The sequence below is a fragment of the Ictalurus furcatus genome, chromosome 17 (assembly GCF_023375685.1).
Source record: "Ictalurus furcatus strain D&B chromosome 17, Billie_1.0, whole genome shotgun sequence".
NCBI lineage: Eukaryota > Metazoa > Chordata > Actinopteri > Siluriformes > Ictaluridae > Ictalurus > Ictalurus furcatus.
In genome coordinates, this window is record NC_071271.1 from 5,820,314 (window position 1) to 5,841,061 (window position 20,748).

The 20,748-nt window shown below is 38.0% G+C and overlaps 3 protein-coding genes across 3 annotated transcripts in view; all 3 read right to left on the minus strand.

Annotated features, from left to right (window-relative positions):
• Window positions 1–3,730, minus strand: part of LOC128621097 (dynein heavy chain domain-containing protein 1) — a 20,042-nt gene extending 16,312 nt beyond the window's left edge. Inside the window, exons 1-6 of the mRNA XM_053646586.1 lie at window positions 3,564–3,730; window positions 2,703–2,982; window positions 1,032–2,589; window positions 614–822; window positions 263–455; window positions 48–150 (exon numbers count right to left, since the gene is read on the minus strand). Of these exons, the coding sequence (XP_053502561.1) occupies window positions 48–150; window positions 263–455; window positions 614–822; window positions 1,032–2,589; window positions 2,703–2,982; window positions 3,564–3,641 (2,421 nt within the window). The 5' untranslated portion in view covers window positions 3,642–3,730. The remainder of the gene's footprint in view (window positions 1–47; window positions 151–262; window positions 456–613; window positions 823–1,031; window positions 2,590–2,702; window positions 2,983–3,563) is intronic.
• LOC128621100 (dynein heavy chain domain-containing protein 1) lies at window positions 3,723–9,095 on the minus strand. The gene is made up of 3 exons (XM_053646588.1): window positions 9,012–9,095; window positions 5,761–8,923; window positions 3,723–4,000 (listed from the first exon to the last, which is right to left on the minus strand). Exons 1-3 carry the CDS (start codon window positions 9,066–9,068, stop codon window positions 3,843–3,845), a joined length of 3,378 nt encoding a protein of 1,125 aa, XP_053502563.1. The 5' UTR covers window positions 9,069–9,095; the 3' UTR covers window positions 3,723–3,842.
• Window positions 9,002–20,748, minus strand: part of LOC128621098 (dynein heavy chain domain-containing protein 1-like) — a 19,251-nt gene continuing 7,504 nt past the window's right edge. Inside the window, exons 10-22 of the mRNA XM_053646587.1 lie at window positions 18,413–18,661; window positions 17,316–17,459; window positions 17,067–17,199; window positions 16,657–16,883; window positions 12,775–13,018; window positions 11,287–11,444; window positions 11,060–11,179; window positions 10,694–10,970; window positions 10,475–10,602; window positions 10,196–10,394; window positions 9,941–10,032; window positions 9,574–9,796; window positions 9,002–9,336 (exon numbers count right to left, since the gene is read on the minus strand). Coding sequence (XP_053502562.1) covers window positions 9,155–9,336; window positions 9,574–9,796; window positions 9,941–10,032; window positions 10,196–10,394; window positions 10,475–10,602; window positions 10,694–10,970; window positions 11,060–11,179; window positions 11,287–11,444; window positions 12,775–13,018; window positions 16,657–16,883; window positions 17,067–17,199; window positions 17,316–17,459; window positions 18,413–18,661 — 2,376 coding nt within the window. The 3' untranslated portion in view covers window positions 9,002–9,154. The remainder of the gene's footprint in view (window positions 9,337–9,573; window positions 9,797–9,940; window positions 10,033–10,195; window positions 10,395–10,474; window positions 10,603–10,693; window positions 10,971–11,059; window positions 11,180–11,286; window positions 11,445–12,774; window positions 13,019–16,656; window positions 16,884–17,066; window positions 17,200–17,315; window positions 17,460–18,412; window positions 18,662–20,748) is intronic.

The window sequence follows — 20,748 nt, forward strand, 5'->3', positions numbered from 1 at the left end:
AATTAATCATAGTTGAATATTATATCAGATGATAGAGATGTTTTGACCTTTTGTGCCTCCTGAAATTTGACTTTAAGCTGGAAAGCTTCCTGGCTATAATCCTGGGCTGTGTTAGTCAGATCCTTCAAATGGGCCAGAACTGTTGCCAGCCTATGGGGTAAGACAGAGAAAAAAAAGTATGCCCATTTCATATTTCAGAAGTGTTATATTCCACAAAAGCACATGTTGGAGAAATATTTGTATGTTAATCATCAGTGCTTACCTGTTGGCATGTGTTCTTCCTTGCTCAAAGAGGTGGTCACGAAGGCGACTGAAGTATTCTGTCAGCTCAATATATGTCTGTGGGCTGTACAGCTGGTCACAAATGGTATTTAGGAATGTTGAAGCATATTTTGTAGCAGACTGGTGTATTGCAGCCATTGCCTGAGCAATATTGGCCACCAAGGTATTGTCATCTAAAGATAATATATGAATACAAATACCTTTATTGTCATTGTACAGGTACAAAGAGATTGAATGTGCATTTCCCCATCAAGTTACAAAAGTATCAAAACTCAACTTAAACACACTAATAATATTTAGTTAGAACTCTTGACCATTCTAAGTCACTTACCTACACTGTACTTTAGATGAACAGAGGCAATTTCAACTAAAGCCTCAGTGCTCCAAGTATGGTATACCTCTACACAACAGCAGAGGGTTAAAGCCTTAGTAATATGACACGCAATTACAGATGACTGTCCAGTTTCTCTTTCATAAGTGTGCTGGCTGAGAGGCAGTAGCAAAAACACATGGATATGTCTTTGTTTATTCCTGAAATACCTGCATCAAAGGTGCAACATATCTTAAAAATTAGTTTAACAGACAATGAAGAAACTGGAGCTGAGAAAATTTCTGAAGATTGAATTCTCACAATAATAATAATAATTGGCAGCAGTACGTGATGAATTACTACAGGAGTTCTTTTAAAGCAGCACAATCAATTTAAGACCATATATTCAACATAAGACTTATTGCTAGTGATAACTTACCTTTTATTAACATGGCTGATACTTTGATCTGGTGAATTCTTGACCACATCACTGATATGTGATCTCACTTCCTTCAGTTCTTGATCTACATGCCGCCAAGTTTCCATAATCACCAGTAGTTCATCCCTAGTTGCTTGACTAGTATTCTCATGAACCATAAAAACTACATGTTCCCCATGCATGTCAATCTGATGCTGAGCCTCTTTTAACATCTCCTTCAGTTTGACCTCATTTCCACAATGGACTTCAATTAGTTGGTATCCTGTCAAATAAGCTGCTAGACGTACTGTTGTCTTTCGCCCGGTTTTCTTAGCAGCTCCAAGCAGAACCCCATGTCCATTAGGTATGAGCAAGGCACGTAGGATATGTATAAGCTGTCGTACTCTCTGGTGGTACACAGCAAATTTAGCATATTTGCAGAAAGTATCTTTTTCTTCTATGCTTTTTACAATGTTAGTCAACTGTTCTATTAACACATCCAGGTCTCTCTCCTGGTACACTATGTTGCGTTGTAACTGCTTCTGTGCTCTACACATGTGGAGTCTGCTAAATTCTGGGCTGAAGACCATATCATTAGAAGAACTAATTTCAATCAGCACCTGCTGAGGCCTTATAGAGATGGTATGAGGTTTTTCACATGTTGCATTAGAGTTGGAGCTGCTCAGCTCCTCAGAGCACTCTGATTCAGTCAGTTTTGACTGATCCTCAGTCACTACAACCACAAGAGGTGAAGCAGATTCTTTTCTGGATGCAATACACTCAACATTATCTTGCTGCATAGTCATATGTCCATGCTGGTTTATATCATCTGTAGGTGTGCTTTTTATTTGGCATTCAGGGTCTGGCATTTCTGCAAAGATTTGGGATTCAATTACCAACTTGCTACCAAAATTCTTTTCAGATGCTTGTGAAAGGAACGAAACCAGTTTTTGGCTTTCTTCATTAGAGGACAGGCGATCACCAAAGGTGCGCAAACACTCATGTATCCACAGACGGGCAATACTGAGTATGTTCCTTGCAGGACCCAGGAAAGCTGGATCAAATGCTGACAATGAAAATGAAGAAAGACTCTGAAAATTGACACTAGGCCTTCTTTGGTGTAAGTATTGGGCTGTGGTCCTAGGATCAAAGAGGCACATTCCTTGGAATACTTTTTGAAGGTCATGTAATGACCAAACAACGTGAGGAGAATGGGCAGAAGAGGATAAATGTTCACACACAGCAAGATACACATCAAAGGTTGTAGCAACAATACAGTGTGCCATATCTGCAATCCTTGGCATAGGTTGGAAATTTCTCAGCCACTGAAGTAATTGTGACGAATGGATAGAATAAAGAATATCTGCAGTCATTACAGGAAGTACCAAGACCGTAAACAGTCTAGAGAGCCGTGGGGAAATCTGACTGTAGCCACTTTTGTGCGTTCCAAGAGTCCTGCAAGTGCCCAGATAACTAACTGCTCCAGAGCTAAACAGCTTAAAGTGATAGCCATCTGAATTCTGCACTCCGTCCCTTGATATGCACTGCCGCAAGGTTTCCAAAGTTGCTGAAGTTTTACCTTTTGTATATTCAGAGTCAAAGAGAAGAAACATTAATCTACATAGCAGCAAAAGGTCAGATGAAAAACAAAGAAACGGCTCCAAACAGAGAATGATTTTAAAATGTATTTACCAAGAGCTGATTCATGTAAGTCATCTACAAACAGAAGCAAAGCCTGATGCTGCATGGTGGTATCCAAAGAGTCCATAGATGTGTTCTGGCACCCAATCCTCTCAAGTATATTGCATAAATCAGCAGAGCCTAGAAGTTGGCTTACTGGTACGTGCAGATGTGGTCTTTCTTGTAATAAAGTCTTGCACAATATTGTCTTGCCTGACCCTGCTTCTCCTACTAGCAATGTTGGATAATGGGCTTCTAATAGACGGTCCAGGAGATATGCATAGTTTTTATACTGTGTTGAGAGATATTAAGATTTAGTTACTATTTAATTAATAACATCTAGTGGATTTCATTTCATGTCAAATTATTTTTATACAGATATGACGCCTGAGATCTAGTGATCTATGATTAACTTATTTATTTACTTATTAACTTATTAATTTAGAGTTAGACAGATAGACTGACTCTAAAAGGTACTGGGGATAGCTATAACCAGTCAATAAAATAAAATGAAATAAAGTGAAATAAACTAAACAAAAGTTGATCAATTTATGTGATTACAAACCAAATTACACATTACAAACCAGACCAGTGTGCACTGAAAGTGTCTGTGAAATATTTTTACTCATCTACAGTGTGTCTTTTATGTGTGTCTGTATATTGTATGTAAAAAAAAAAAAATTAAAAAATTAAAGTGCTATCAGCTTTTTAAACACTTCCAGTAATTACAGAATAATGGGTACTTTGGGACTCATTGAAATGTTGTTGCTGTTGTTTACATCACCCTTACATCACCACTGTCTGAAGGGGAGGAAGTGAATGGCAAATATAAGAATAAGGATATGATACAGTATGGTATATAAATAGACAAACCTGTGGCACAAATGTGTAGAAATGTTGTGGGTCCCTGTTCTTGGTGAACCTACTTAGGGAAGTAGAATCTTCCAACATTTCATCACTAAGGTTAAAGAAATGCTCAAATACTGTGCCTTTAACTGGTACTTCAATTTTGTAACGGCATTTAAACAAGGCTTCCCGGGCAAAAATATCAAACTGTGGCCAGTGTCTAAAATCAAGAGAGTAACAAAAACATTTCAAGCAGAAAAAACTACTGCACACTAATTTTATAATTATAAAATTATAATTACTATATTATTGTAATAATAATGTAAATATATTATAATTATAAAACTGCAAAAGATCATTTTGAGCATACCTAGGGTGCAGCTGCCCACCAAAACCCCAAATATAAGCGATCACAAAGAGGTTTCTTGCATGTAGCTCTGTGGACGGTGGCTTGAGGGTAGGGTCTAGCAGGGGAAATAAAACAATTAACACAATTAAGCAGGATACTGGGACGATTTAAGATGAGGGGGCTGGCAACTGAATGTAAAAGTGTGTCATCTTTGGGTTTCATTTTTGCACAGCATAGGCCCACCCTTGGCAGCCCCCACTTCCTGCAGATATGTAATTAACAAACTTGAATATTGTTATATACATTCCCCTCTGAAAGTATTGGAATGGCGACACCAATTGTTTTTGCTATACACTGAAGACATTTTGGTTTGAGATCAAAAGATGAATATGAGATGATAGATCAGAATTTCAGCTTTCATTTCCTGATAACCATATTTACCTTACCATAGTGACCGTAAAATATCTCACCAATTTCTCACAAGTGAATACCATGTGAAAATGTGTCATAGAAAATCTAAGTTTGAGGTGTTTGGATCACAGAGAACATTTGTGAGGTGCAGAACACCACACACACTGTGGACCTTTCTGGAAAGCTTTTTATGTCTAATGTGATTGAATAACCAAATCCACGCAGTAATCTATGAAAATTATATGATTTGAGTTTTACATTAGTTAGTTTTCAAATGCGTGCATTTACACACAGGAGCATGACTACTCGATTTATTCATAAATCATTCATATGGGTGTTTACACAAGAAATTTGGTTTATGAAAATCCCATCAATTCAGAAAAGCATATTTAGGGGATTTTCATAAACCAAATTTCTTGTGTAAACACTCATACAAAGGATTTACAAATACATTTATTTGTATCAACCTTGATAAATGAGGCCCAATGAACATACAAGTTTTACAATATTTTATTTTATAAATTAAATGATTATTATTTGGTGAGCTCTGCAGAGATATTCAGCTCTGCACACAGCATGCTGTCTGTGTGAGCAATTTGGAGAGGCCATTCAATATGTGAAAACATATTTATTGTTTATTTCTTTTCTATTTCTTAAATTCTCTTTCTTCAAAATGATTAAGAGAAAATGTTTTCAGAAAGTCATATGGGCAATTATAATTACATTTATAACTGGCAGCAGCACTGTGAGTGTGACATTTTGTAATTTTTGCTTTGCTTGTATTTTCTCATTTGTAAGTCGCTTTGGATAAAAGCGTCTGCTAAATTAATAAATGTAATGTAATGTTATAACAGATTTTAACAGCAATCTTTTCTGATCTTTCTACAATGTAACAAACCCTAAAACTTAAGTAAATCTGATAAATTAGTATATAATAATATTAGAAGGCTATTGCTGTCAACTGTAGCCTAAATAATAGTCTCTTGATTTGGGAAAGACACTGTTGTTTTGAAATATAGTTAGCTTGCTTACTCAGTCACACTGGATAGAAGATAGAAAGCTTTTCAGAATGGTCCATTATTTGTTCTTATAATTTGTGAATGAAAATTACTTATTTACTTATGCTTATGAAAGTTACTTATGTTTCTTACTTATTCTTACTTATGTTTCCATAAGCAGCCCAGTTTTTCAGTGTTTCAGTGTTTTCCAGTGTTTGTAGGGTGTGTGTGTGTGTGTGTGTGTGTGTGTGTATTTATTTATTCATTTATTTATTTATTTATTTGCAACTAACTTCTAACTTTTATCTGTGATGGGTTACAGTATATGTTGATCTTACACATGAATATGGATATCCACAGTGACCTTCATAAAAATATCAACATATTTGGTCTTTCACTGCACAGTTATCACTTGGTGAGGCTATATGCAACATATAATTGACAAATGATATTGGAAATTATTTACCTGTTTTTTCTTTAGATACTGATTTCAGGCTACTCCTCTTTCCAGACTCCCCAAGAAGAGCATAGAGTATTTTAATGAATGACATTACTTCTTGCAATCCATTAGCGATTCCAGTACTTGATGTACTAGCGTCAAGTCCTTCATTGGACATTGCAGAGTTTAAACCTTTATGCCTGAGGAAAATTATGGTGCTAGAAAAAAGATCTTCAGCCAGACACCTCCACATTTTCAGACAGTTCTGGTCCAAAACATGCTCCCAGTACAGACCATCCATTTCAGCTTTCCACACATTTTTCCACGTGTCATTTCCAGAAATGCACACCAGGCTGCACCATGCCAATGCAGAGGGAGTGGCATCATCAAGGCTTGTGGTTTCAACAAGAATTTTAATTCCCTCTTGTGATGGATGAATCTTCTCACCAGATGAAAGGCTAAGAAAGGGATTTTCAGGGTTGCAAAGGGTACTCAAAGAATCAAACCACTTAGGGCAGGTCAAGGGTTCCCCATCCAACACTAGCCACTTAACTTTTTGTGGCCCATGTTTTTGCTTAGTTTGGGGCAAAGAATGAACAGAAAACTCATACTGCTCACTGTCTCTTAACACTTTAGTGAAGGCACCATCCCTCCAGGAACCCGTTTGTTCAGAGCATGCACCAAAAAGCTCCTCATGCGACAAAGCGTTAGGAAATAAGACAATTATGTCAACTGAACACCAACTTGAACGTGACAAAAGGTTGGTATCTGCAACAATTTCCTCCACAGATGTTCCTGCAAGTCGCCGATGTGCTCCTGCAAGAGCTCTATATAAAGTTGTTTTTCCACTACCTGCTGGCCCAACAATCACAACTGCCTTAGAAAACTTCAGGCTTTGATGCAGGGTCAAAGCATTGTCAAGTATTTGTGAGTCAGCACAAAATGCTGTTTGTTGCAACTCCTCTGTGACAGCATTTCTAAGGGCATTTCTCTCCTTCTCTTCAATAATGTATTGGAAATCTGGACAGTATCTTGCTGCTGGGAAGATTTCTTCAAAAATGGTGCAGAATTGAAAGGCTGTATTGTGATCACAGATGGCAGACAATAATACAGACATTACCCCTTTGATTAATGCTTGCTCTTCTCTTATAGCATTTGCCATGGAAGGTTTACTGGTGAACTTATGAGGGGATAAATGATAGTCCTGTAATATGTTTTCAGATGCACTGACGCTGACATTAGTTGGTCTCTCAGGAGTTTCTTCAGACTTTCTGTACAGGTATATTCCAGATGCATCTATGACTTTTCTGAGAAGTACAAGCCAGGAACACCGATCTCGACAGACAAATTCTGGAAGGCAAAATAAATCGCTACTTAGGCTAATTAAAGAAATTAGACGTCGGCTAATGCTGGTTGCTTCAGAAAATCCCAAAGAAATCAGCAAAACCTCTGCAATAATGCTAGAGTCAGGATGCATAAATGAAACAGGTCTTGTTGTAATGCGCAGGTTTTCTGGTATTTCAGCTGAGTACCCATTTGATGAAATTATAATGCAGCCATAGCTTGGCTTTGCCAAAATTTTGTTTTCTCCAAATAGTACTTGGCATTTTATTTCAGTCATCTTTTCGCTGTGATTTTTGTCAAAATGTCTATCCTTATCACTGTGATCTTGAAGCTCTTTTTGTTGTCCATTTTCCAGATTTATTGACAGACATTGATGGATGTCTGTCAAACACTGCCCAAGAATGGATAAAATCCCTTGTTCCAATAAATCTACAGAACTAAGCACTAGCCATGCACCACTTTGAAGTGCACCAAGAAACATTTGACAAACAGCCACAAAACTTGTACTTGAACAGCACCTCAAAGTGATAACTTGTTGTCCTAATGCCCATCCCAATTGAAGTGCAGTCCTTTGCTTGCCAGACATAAGAGGTCCACTAATGAAGGCACATTTGTAACTAGTGAAGGCAAGAAGAATGCCCAAATGTGCTCGCTCTGTTGAAGTGGTGTTCACCATCATCCAGTTTTCTGGCCCTATATATTCATTACCATAGGCTAACTGTGTCCCCAAGACATCAACATAAACAGACTCTTCACTGTAGCATGGGTTATCCTGGCCGACATTGCTCCAGTTATCAATGACACTATGGCGGTATTTCATAAGCCTCTGCCATTCAAAAGACGATTCCAGACTTCCTTTTATATCAACAAGCCCATCAATCTGTTGGGAATGCTTCATGATCAGTAAAATGATGGCACGAAGGGCTGTCACTGTGTGCTGTGTTGCCAAGGTGCTATTATAGGAATCTGCAATGATATCTTGTACAGCTTTGCAAAGTCTCTGAAGTTTTGTGGTAGTTTGTGTTTTGATGTCTATCCACTTGTTTTGAGCTTGGCTTAGGGAAACTTTACATATTTCACTGTACCACAGAACTTCTTCTGCAACCAAAAGGCATTGCAGTGGATATTCAGATATTAGTTTAAAAAATGATGATGTAAGGACATTTGGAGTTTTTCCTTCATCCTTTGCTGATGTGATGAAAATGCAAGTATGGTCTGGTGTAGGGATATTATCATCAACTTGTTTATTTTCTTCAGGACTATTTTCTTCTGGTTCAGGACACTGTCGGGTGGCAATGCATTTCACAATCAGCTGTTTAACTGTTTGATGTAAATTTTTCTCCAAACGATCAAGACAAACTACAGGGTTTAAATTAAGTTTAAGAGGACAGACAAAGTGTACATGTTCCATTAGCATTCCATATACACCATTAATCCACATCTGAGTGCAGGGGAGATCTGGCTCAATGTTTTTGTTTGTCATGTCATTTGTACTATTGTTGTCAACCTCAAACCACTGTACTCCCCTGAAGCATTTGCGCGCAAATGGTAGAAGGGAGGATGTTGTCAGATGCAGTGAGAGAAGTTCAATCACCTCCCCATCGCTGAGAAAACACAGTCTGGGGAACTCACTACGTGGTGAGTCTAGAAGATACAATAACTGACTGCAAATTTCCTCCATTGCTGTGAGTCCTTTAATGAGGATAATGCGTAAATGTTGTCCATGGAAGTCACAATTTGTCTCTCTAGTCTTTCTCAATCTAACAAAATTCAGCACATGGGGGTCACTTGATATAGCCTGAATCAGTTCACGAAACATCTCATCCACCGGGGAAAACTTCTCTCTCTGCAATACAATAATCCTTAATTAATAGTAAACACCGCCATATATGTCAAATATCATATTAATATAATATTAACAGAAACAAACTTACCAACTCTATGTTTTTTGTGCTCATAGACATGTCATGCAAAATTCTGCTAAGGAACATCCACTTTCGCTGATATCTTTCACAAAAATCTAGAAGTTCATCTATTGTTTAAAAAAAAGAAAATAAAGGGATAAATACACACTAAACTATCCTGACTTAAACACAACAGATCTAAGATTGATGTAGCTTTTCATATACATACCAAGTTCCTGCAAGAGCTGGACCCACATCTCTACCTCCCTTTTGAAATCACGGACAAGAGGAGAAAAAAGCATGCTGGACAGGGTCATAACACTGTCCTCAGCCTGGGCCATCAGAGTTTCTAGGTCTAATCAGAAAAGGTAGTTAAGCTCTATGCATACTAAACCTACTTAAACTATGAGTACTTAACTTGCTTGTTATTGGCAAAATTAGTTGCGTGGGCTACGGAAATGGAATTGGAAAGTGTATATGGACAGCTTATTTGTAAAACTGATAAATGAAGAAAAGGCCTTGCAACAAGACATGTATAGTACATGCTAAACATGTCTATGAAACAAACTAAGAGATTATTTTCTTTATGTACCCATTATGGTAAAAGTTCCACTGCCACAGGAATTCTGTCGTGAAACATTTTGGGTCGACTCAAAGTCAGCAGAAGGTTTTATCTGTTGTGTTACCCCACACTGTGGATTCTTCTTCTGACAAAAAATGAACTTTGTAAGTCTGAATTCTGTCCCTTCCCAGCTCTGTTGAATCCTCTGGAATGCTTGCTCCATGTCTGCTTCAGCGTTAGCTTTGCTGCAGATCTAGACAATAGTCATAATTTTAATTTTATAATAATTTTTATAAAAAATGTAATTTATAATAATAATTTTAATTATTTAACAATTTGTATCATGGTATCATATTTTTAGATTTTAGATCATTTAGATGCAGAAGTGTTATGAGACCTTGCTAATTATATTTTGATGCTCCCACAGATCTCTGGACATAAGATCACCTACAGTTAGGTTCTGTCCTCGGGAAACTAGCAGGTCCGTGTCTATTTAGAGGAGAATATTAATTATGAATGATGTAATATGATATATTGAGGAAAATATTATGTCAATTGTATACATGAAGTGGTTAATATGTGATCATCATCTATAAAAGTTATTACTGTCCATCATTGTGTAAAATATTTTTTTTCACTTGCACTGCCTTACCTTTAAATATGTTTGCCCAGTGTTTGTGCTTCATTGTAGGGCTGCTTAGTTTGGCTAATAGTGAGAGCTGCTGGCTGAACCTCTCAAATACATATAAAGTTTCCCGAAGTACTTCATCAGAAGAGGGGATGACCTTTGCTATTGAATTTGCTCGCTGAAGCCATTCATTTACCATATTCTGGGCTTCGGATACTACAAACTGCCAAGGGACATTTAAAAATGCTATTAAACAGATTAAGTTTAGGGAAAGCTGATACAGTGACAATTGTATAGACACACCTTGCTAAACAGAACGAGCCTCCATTCCTGAATCTGTGCAGTGGACACATCCATTAGTTCCCAGAGCTCCTTCCGTGCTTCCATATTCTGCTTGGCTGTCATCACAAATGAGAGATCTAAGGGCTGCCCTAAGAGGAGTATTGATACATGATTGAAATTAGAAATTTCCAAACCCCCTGCAGAAACATAATGGTGAAAAGTTTAGGAAAAAACCTCTACCTCTCAGGCTTTGGTTGGTCCCATTCAGCTCATTCAGTTGTGCAACTATCAAATGTAGCTGTTCAGACTTTATCCTGAGTTTAGGAATAATTTGGCTAGAATTCTGATTTAGGTCCAGAAAAGATCCAGTGGTGGCACTGCAGACCAGATCTTCTAGTTGTTTAGTCAGAGAGGAAAATTCGTTGTCCAGAGTGTTAATCATGGACGGCAATTGCTGCATGACTCTTTCTGTCGCTGTCCTCAGCAGAGGAACAAACTGATTCCACAGGGCAAATGTCTACGATAATAAATACATGGTGTGTTATGACAATGTGTTTAATTAAACATTTTCAGTGTATGCAAAAACACCGAGATCAGGCTCCCTACCTCCTCAATCAATGAAACTAACTCAGGAGTTATGTTTCCAAAATTCAGTTGAATAGTTTTTTGAAGGGAGCACAGGTTTTCTAGCTTTTGGTGAATATCAGTTTCCTTGTAGCATTTTACCTGCACATAAAAGGTTTCCTCAGATTCCAGTAGCATAGAAGTGTGCATATTATTTGCAGTAAATGTCACTTATAAGTGAAAATAACAAATACTTAAGAAATAAATACCCTGCTAGCATAATTTGCAAACTCATTCAGGTCAGTGGGTTCAAGCTGAAGGCATTCCATAAATTTCTTCAGATCATTTATCAAGTTTTCAGCACATAACTGCAATTCCTCAGACAGCAAATTTAAAACATCCTTCTTCATGGTGTTCAGTAAGGGTTCTGTGAGAGGAGGAGGGGAGGGGGGTTAAATTAAATATAAATAAATAAATCACTACAACAAAATCTTTCTCTTGGAATATAATATGGCAAGTGACAAATTAATGGAAAAAAGTGTCTTAGCAAGGTGTTTAGCAACAACAAGCTATGGAAGTATTTTGTGGACATTATTCAAAAGCAATTGCAAACTGTATAAATACTGTATCCATAATACTGCAATACATTAGATATCCTGTGAAGCAGATGACTATAATCTTGGTAAAATCTTACACAGTTGCCCAGGTCATTACATTTTTAGATTACTGACTCCATTACTGGTGAGCTACATTTTTGAGGGATTAGCTTCAGGGGGATTTAACAGGAGAAAAATAAAAAATATATTCAATTGCACTTGGTTCTCGTTTCACTCCAGAGTAAGACAATACACACTTTGTCCTTTCTGTGTGTTTATTGTTTGAGAAATAGAAGAAAGAATCTCGAATGTGCACTGAATCTCCCGTGACCGCAAGGCGCTCTAAATTGTGGTCGAACGTGAGTGACGTCACTTCCAAATACAAACACGCTCCATAGTATAGTCCCATCCCGAACACTGATTGGCAGGTTTTGTGCAAGGCATGGGAAATGTAAATGCAAATGGATTTGGGATTCCATTTGAATGTTGTCCAGCTCCATACACCACACTGAGGAAGTGAAATAGTAAACGGGGTAATTGCTATTGCTATTTCAATATGACAGGGTCATAACGCGTAAGACACGGGAAATGCAATTGCAAATGGTCTCTGCGTTTCCATTTTAAATTTGGCAGACACTGTACGTTTGTGTAAATGAAAATGCAAATGATAAAACATGATTTGCATTTTCATTTGAATTATGTCAAAATGTATGCGTCCACAAATAGGAAATGCAATTGCAAATACAGATTGCAATTGCTTTTGAATATCGTCCACAAAATACTTCATAACAAGGCACCAGGGCAGCTTAAAATCTAACAGAGCAACCCAAAATTTCCCATAGATGCTCAAATGGGTTTAGACTGGGTGACTGTGAAAGCCATAGAATATTATTTACATTATTTTCAAACTCATTAAACCACTGAGCAGGCCCTACTGTACTGTGGATAGGGCATTGTCATCTCAATAATGAATGATTTTTCCAAGACTGAGGCCAACACAGAATTTTTATACACATATCACAGATCATGGCAGAATGTTAATTGTTTCATGTAGTACATCTGTTTGGAAGCATATGTACGCATCCTTTTTTCTCCATTTATTTTTTTCCCCTTTAATTTGTCACATATCTGTATGTGGTATGCATACATTAATAAACACACCTAGCATCTCTTGGATATGTGAACAGTTAATAGTGATGAGTTTATTGGATGTGGTAAAAGCAGTAGGCACATTGTGCACTTGATTGATCCATAATTGTATCATCTGTATGTGTTCCTTATATTTTGTGGCAGGCCATCCTCGCATACTCTCCAGTGAAGCTGGGCTCCACTGACTGGCACACAAATAAGCGTCTACCAACCAGGAATGCCTTTCACAATGTTGCTGGATCTCTTGGAGGGCTTCCTAGATTAAAGGGGAAAACAGTCACAGTGTAATCAGGAACATACAGGAAGTGACATGTGTTTAGGAAACAGGGGTCAAAGGGCAGACAGGCAACACAACCATATTATAACCAATAAGCTGAGTCAAATCAGAATGCTCAAAATACCAGAAGCACCACTTGGTGATCAGAGCTCATTGTAGAGAAAGAACTGTGGTTATAAACATTCAATACTTTGAAAAGAGACTAGACAAAAAAAAAAAAAAAAAAGAGTATCTACAGTGCTGTTAAAAGGTATTTCTTCACCGATTGCTTCTGTTTTTGTGTATATCTCATACTAAATAGTTTTAGATCTTCAAACTAAATACAACATAAAACAGAGGCAACCTGATTAAACACACAATACAGTTTTTATTATTATTTTTTAATTGAAGCAAAAAAAAAAAAAAGTTATCCAACACCACCATGGTTGACCGTAGGTATGATTTACTTTTTGTGGAATCCTGTGTTTGGTTTATGCTAGATGTAACGGGATCCCTGTCTTCCAAACAGTTCCACTTTCAACTCATCAATCCACAGAACATTCTCCCAAAAGGTTTGAGGATCATCAAGGTGTGTTTTGGCAAAATTCAGATGATCCTTAATGTTCTACTGGGTTAGCAGTGGTTTTCACCTCACCACTCTTCCATGGATGCCATTTTTGCCCAGTTTCTTTCTGATAGTGGAGTCATGAACAGTGACCTTTATTGATGCAAGAGAAGCCTGTAGTTTCTTTGATGTTGTCCTTGGCTCTTTTGTGATTTCCTGGATGAGTAGTTGGAAAATTGACCACTTCTGGGAAGGTTCACTACTGTGCCAAGTTTTTACATTTAGAGATAATGGCTCTCGATGTGGTTCTTTGGAGTCCCAGAGCCTTTGAAATTGCTTTGTAACCCTTCCCAGACTGATGCATTTCAATTACCTTCTTCCTCATCATTTCTGGAATTTCTTTCAACTTTGGCACAGTGTGTTACTGGGTAAGACGTTTTAACCAACTTCATGCTGTTGAAAAAGTTCTATTTAAGTGTTGATTTGATTGAACAGAGTTTGCAGTAATGAGGCCTGGTTGTGTCTAGTCCAGCTGAACCCCATTATGCATGCAGTTTCATAGATTTGGGGAATTAGTAACTATGGGGGCAAATACATTTTCACACAGGTCCAGCTGGTATTAGAGAACTTTTTTGCTTCAATAAATAACATTATCATATAAAATTGTATTTTGTGTTTACTCAGGTTGCCTTTGTTTTATCTTAGATTTTGCTTTAATTTCTGAAACAATTTAGTATGAGAGATTCACAAAAACAGAAGAAATCAGGATGGGGAAAATATTTTTTCCACAGCACTGTACATACTAATTGGAACAACAACACAAGACGGGGCAGAAGTGGGGCTTAAGATTTAAACTAGGTCTGAGTCTTAGATTAAAACTGTGTCTATATTATGGGCTGAGACTGGGTACATGACGGACACAGAAGCAAGATGAGAGACTAACAGAGGACTAGAGGGTGCTGAAGCTGAATGGAGTATTTATGGCTTTTACTTTCAAACATCAGCAGTTGCCACTTCCTGATCTGTGGACATCTATGTTCCCCCTTACCAGTACAAATTCTGACACTGCTTAATCTGAGGTGAACCCTCATGGTTTGTTCAGGTCAAAAGGACCCATTATTTAAATGTTTAAAGTGGAACAATACTAAAAGTAATGTGATATATATCTATCTATATACAGTATCTCACAAAAGTGAGTACACCCCTCACATTTTTGTAAATATTTGATGATATCTTTTCATGTGACAACAATGAAGAAATGACACTTTGCTACAATGTAAAGTAGTGAGTGTACAGCTTGTATAACAGTGTAAATTTGCTGTCCCCTCAAAATAACTCAACACACAGCCATTAATGTCTAAACCGCTGGCAACAAAAGTGAGTACACCTCTAAGTGAAAATGTCCAAATTGGGCCCAAAGTGTCAATATTTTGTGTGACCACCATTATTTTCCAGCACTGCCTTAACCCTCTTGGGCATGGAGTTCACCAGAGCTTCACAGGTTGCCACTGGAGTCCTCTTCCACTCCTCCATGATGAAATCACGGAGCTGGTGGATGTTAGAGACCTTGTGCTCTTCCACCTTCCTTTTGAGGATGCCCCACAGATGCTCAATAGGGTTTAGTCCATCACCTTCACCCTCAGCTTCTTTAGCAAGGCAGTGGTCATCTTGGAGGTGTGTTTGGGGTCATTATCATGCTGGAATACTGCCCTGCGGCCCAGTCTCCGAAGGGAGGGGATCATGCTCTGCTTCAGTGTGTCACAATACATGTTGGCATTCATGGTTCCCTCAATGAACTGTATCTCCCCAGTGCTGGCAGCACTTATGCAGCCCCAGACCATGACACTCCCACCACCATGCTTGACTGTAGGCAAGACACACTTGTCTTTGTACTCCTCACCTGGTTGCCACCACACACGCTTGACACCATCTGAACCAAATAAGTTTATCTTGGTCTCATCAGACCACAGGACATGGTTCCAGTAATCCATGTCCTTAGTCTGCTTGTCTTCAGCAAACTGTTTGTGGGCTTTCTTCTGCATCATCTTTAGAAGAGGCTTCCTTCTGGGACGACAGCCATGCAGACCAATTTGATGCAGTGTGCGGCGTATGGTCTGAGCACTGACAGGCTGAAATCCCACCCCTTCAACCTCTGCAGCAATGCTGGCAGCACTCATACGTCTATTTCCCAAAGACAACCTCTGGATATGACGCTGAGCACGTGCACTCAACTTCTTTGGTCGACCATGGCGAGGCCTGTTCTGAGTGGAACCTGTCCTGTTAAACCGCTGTATGGTCTTGGCCACCGTGCTACAGCTCAGTGTCAGGGTCTTGGCAATCTTCTTATAGCCTAGGCCATCTTTATGTAGAGCAACAATTCTTTTTTTCAGATCCTCAGAGAGTTCTTTGCCATGAGGTGCCATGTTGAACTTCCTGTGACCAGTATGAGGGAGTGTAAGAGCAATGACACCAAATTTAACACACCTACTCCCCATTCACACCTGAGACCTTGTAACACCGGGGAGGGAAAATGGCTAATTGGGCCCAATTTGGACAGTTTCACTTAGGGGTGTACTCAATTTTGTTGCCAGCAGTTTAGACATTAATGGCTGTGTGTGGAGTTATTTTGAGGGGACAGCAAATTTACACTGTAACACAAGCTGTACACTCACTACTTTACATTGTAGCAAAGTGTCATTTCTTCAGTGTTGTCACATGAAAAGATATAATCAAATAATTACAAAAATGTGAGGGGTGTACTCACTTTTGTGAGATACTGTATATATATATATATATATATATATATATATAGCCACACACATTACTTTTAGTATTGTTTTGTAAAAGTAAAACAACAATGCCACTCACAGCTATGTAATATTGGATCATTTTCCTCAATAAATAAATGACCAAGTATAATATTTTTTTGTATTATTTGTTTAATCGGGTACTCTTTGTCTACTTTGAGAACTTGTGTGAAAATCTGTCGATGTTTTAGGTCATAATAAGAAATTCGTTTTCAAGGTTAACAACACAAGAAGAAACAGGTGTGACAAAGAACTGCTTGCATTACCTGTATAATACTGGCTTGCTGTTTTTCAATCTCCTGTGCCCCAGCATGGTGGTGCAGGTGCCATTCCAACTGGTTTCTGGACAGAGGATAGACCTGTCCTTGCAGTCTCTGACCCTGAAGACTAAAAGAACTGAGTTTGGGAAGCACCATCTTTGTGTGAACACAAGTCTCCTCCTTATAGGGAAAACTGCCAGTACATGTGAGTGCAGATCCACTCTGTTCATATGCTGAAAATAACACAGCTTAAAATAAATATCTTCTTACAATAAATCTGGTGATTGAGATAAATATTATTTCAATGAAATTCCAGAGTCACTGTTTAATGTATAACATGTTTAATACTTATTTCCAAGTACCATTCTCAGAAATGTGACATTTTTTGAGTTGTAAAAGGTAATAATTTCTGTCACCTCTTCTGACACGAACACTTGTATTATTTGTAATGCCAGGGTTTGGAGCAGGCTGTTGAAAACCACCGACAAAAGAGAAACTCGCTGTCAAAGGAGCTTTAGAATCTGGCAGATTATTGCAGGCATCAACAAGCTATAGATAAAGGCATCAAACCATCTTTATGATCAGTTTAAAGAGCTGGGATTTACATGGAAGTAAAGCAGGAACTGTCACAGTCCTTGAAATACACAGAGACAATTTTTTCTCACCTGTAGAGTAGAGTCAACCACAGACAACAGTGCTCTATGCAGCAGTTCCTGAAACAGGTGCATCGATGGAGACAGCTCAAGCTGACCACCTACTCCAAATGTCAGCTCTGCCTGGAAAAGACTGCCCTGATTTTTCTGTTCCTGCTGTAAAATTTAACAAACAGATGGAAAAATAAGTGCCTCATTCGGCACCTAGATTATATATTAAAAGTCATACCTACAACCGCCTAATAAGGCACACTCTACAGTGATGTGAAACTTTATGTGACAATTAAAGAAATATATATATATAAAAAAAGGCATGAATTGTCTCTGGAATATGTTTATCAACCCCATATATTATTTACATTATTTAAACACACAGTTTTTCGCAGATGCATTGCTTAAGCATTGTTAAACTTTCTTTAAGTGGTGTTACAAATGCTCTCTCTCTTGCATGTTGCCAGCAGTCAATCAGTGCAAGTCTGGAGACAGGAACAATTATGATTAGTTAAATGCAGCCACTAGTGAAAATATAAAACGGCCAAACATACATTTAGTTACATAAATAGTATGAGTGGTCTATCACTGTTGTTAGAAAGCCACATCAGTTTGTTTGCTTTTGTTGGACATGAAAATAATCAGAAGCTATGCAAGATTCCTGATAGCATTATCAATAAGCATATGACTACTGTGGGAAAGATTTAGTGCTTTTAAAATGGGCGATCTCTGTCATAGGTTAGGCTCGATTGCCAATTTTTCTAAATACAGTTCACACTAATATGTTACACTAATATGATCATGCCGCAGACAGTTCATCTAATCTAAAGTAATTGGTATCAAATATTCCACATACTCACAATGATTCTTTTCAAACTAGCAATGCATTTTGTAAAAACTGACTGCATCACCAGTGAGAATAAATCAGGCTTGCAGCCAAATAAATATATGAGAAATAAGACACTCTTCACTGTCATGAGATCCATTCAATCTCCATTCACTTTCATGAATGGCATTATCATTGACCAAGGCATATGATATAACAATCATGCACTTCCAGCTAATATGTAATGTGTGTATGTAACATTTAACAAGTCATGAGTAGAACAATGTTTTACCTTCAAAACTTTATTGAGGTAGATCATGAGCTCACACTGAGTGACAGAAACAAGGTTTTGTACAATTATGCAGTCCATAAGAGCTGTAAAGTTTCCCAGCCTTTGAATGGCTTGACCAGTTTGGTTCAGCTTTTTGTGAAGGCTTCTAATCAAGTCCTGCTGAAGATGCAATGGCTTGCTGCATTGGCTCAGTTGAAATTCTTTCACTTGTTGTAATTCCTGGTATGTTTTGTAGCAGGTCTCCTGTACCTAAACATTTAGGTATTAGTCAATAGCTACGATAACACATGTTATGGTTTATAAAGCAAAATGTAGCATTTTAGATAAACCTAACATAATCCTGTCTTTCACTCCAGAAACAGCAATTATTAAAGTTAACTTAATGGTTCCCAAAACAAGCAGTAGATTGAGTAGAATGTAGCAGGAGATTAAATAGAATGGAGCTATTAGGGGCATGTGCAGGGGCGTAACCTGGCCTGGGCATATTTTTTCTTTAGCTCTGAATAATTCTCCACTTGGGCAGTTTGTCATTTCACCCCTGAACGTCAATCAGAGAAGATGGCAGTGTGTGACAATATTCATGTGATTGTCACCAAACATGGACAAAATTATGCCAAGCCAATGAAGATGCACAATCACATATTTTGGTATTTTTGACTGATCACATAGATGTGGGCTGATCATGTAGATGTGAGTCACAGTTTTAGCACCACCAACTGGTGGCACGAAGTGTGTCACAGGACGTGTGTCACTTAAAACAGACTTAAAAGTCTTCTGACATTTACCCAAATCACCTCAAACTTGATCAGATGTATAATTGTTAAAGGATTTTTTATATCTTAAATAGTGTTGGTAACGCATCAAACTTTAATAATCTTTTTGCTGTAAATTTGGGTGCCCGCCATTGCTGCTTGCAGCTATATTTGTAAGTTGTTTTTTTTTTTTCTCTTTTTCCTAAAATGATTTTCCTTGAATTTAGTTGGTTGCTATATCGCATTAAATGTGGAAAAAAGTCTGGCACGATTTATCTTGGTTTCAGTTTTTACATCACAAAAACCTGCAATTATACAGTCCCCTCCAAAACTTTTGGAACAGCAAGGCCAATTAACATGTTTTTGCTTTAGATTGAAGACATTTGAGTTTGAGATCAAAAGTAGCAAAAATATTGGAACATGTAACTGACACGTGTTTCTTGTTTCCCTGGTGTGCCCTGTTAAATTGATTATTGTTTAAACAATAAATAGCTCTGAACATCTACTCTTGGTTTTAGCCTTCAGTTTCACCTGTGAAGACTGCATTTGTTGTTAAAATAAGGATAAGCCAACATAAAGATCCATAAAGATCAGAGTGCTGTCTATGGAAGAAAAGCAAGCCATTTTGAAACTGAGAAAAGAGGGAAAATCAATCAGAGGCATTACACAAACAATAGTCAGTACAACAATTTGGAATGTCCTGAAAAAGAAGGAAACCACGGGTGTACTGAGCAACCAAATGGGTCAGCCAAGGAAAACAACAACAGCTGATGACAGAAACATTGTGAGAGCTATGAAGAAAACCCCCCAAAACAGCAGTCACCAACAACCTCCACCGAGCAGGGGTGAAGGTATCACAATCCACCATACCACAAGATGCAAACCACTCATCAGCAGAAAGAATTGGAAGGCCAGATTGGAATTAACAAAGAAATGAGCAACAGAGATGAGCCACAAAAGTTCTTGAACCAAGGTTAACCGCTGCCAAAGTGATGGACAAACCAAAGCATGGAGAAAGAAAGGATCTGCTCATGATCCAAAACATACAAGCTCATCTGTGAAAGATAGTAAAAGTAACGTCATGGCTTGGGCTTGCATGGCTGCTTCTGGAACAGGTTCACTAATCTTTATTGATGATGTAACTCATGATGGTAGCAGCAGAATGAATTCAGAAGTTTACAGGAACATTTTGTCTGCCAATTTACAGAGAAATGCATCCAAATTAATCGAGAGGAACTTTATCATGCAGTAAGGTAATGATCCAAAACACACTACCAACTCAACAAAGGATCAAAAGTGGGAGGTTTTAGATTGGCCAAGTCAATCACCAGACCTTAACCCAATTGAGCATGCATTTCACCTCCTGAAGTGGAGACTGAAGAGAGAAACTCCCCAAAACAAACAACAACTGAAAGAGGCTGCGGTAAAATCCTGGAAAAGGATCGCAAAAGAAGAAACCAACAATTTAGTGATGTCAATGAGTCACAGGCTTGATGTCATATCCATCTTTTGATTTCAAACCCAAATGTCTTGGCCTTTGAATTGGCCTTGCCATTCCAATCATTTCAGCGGGAACTGTAACAG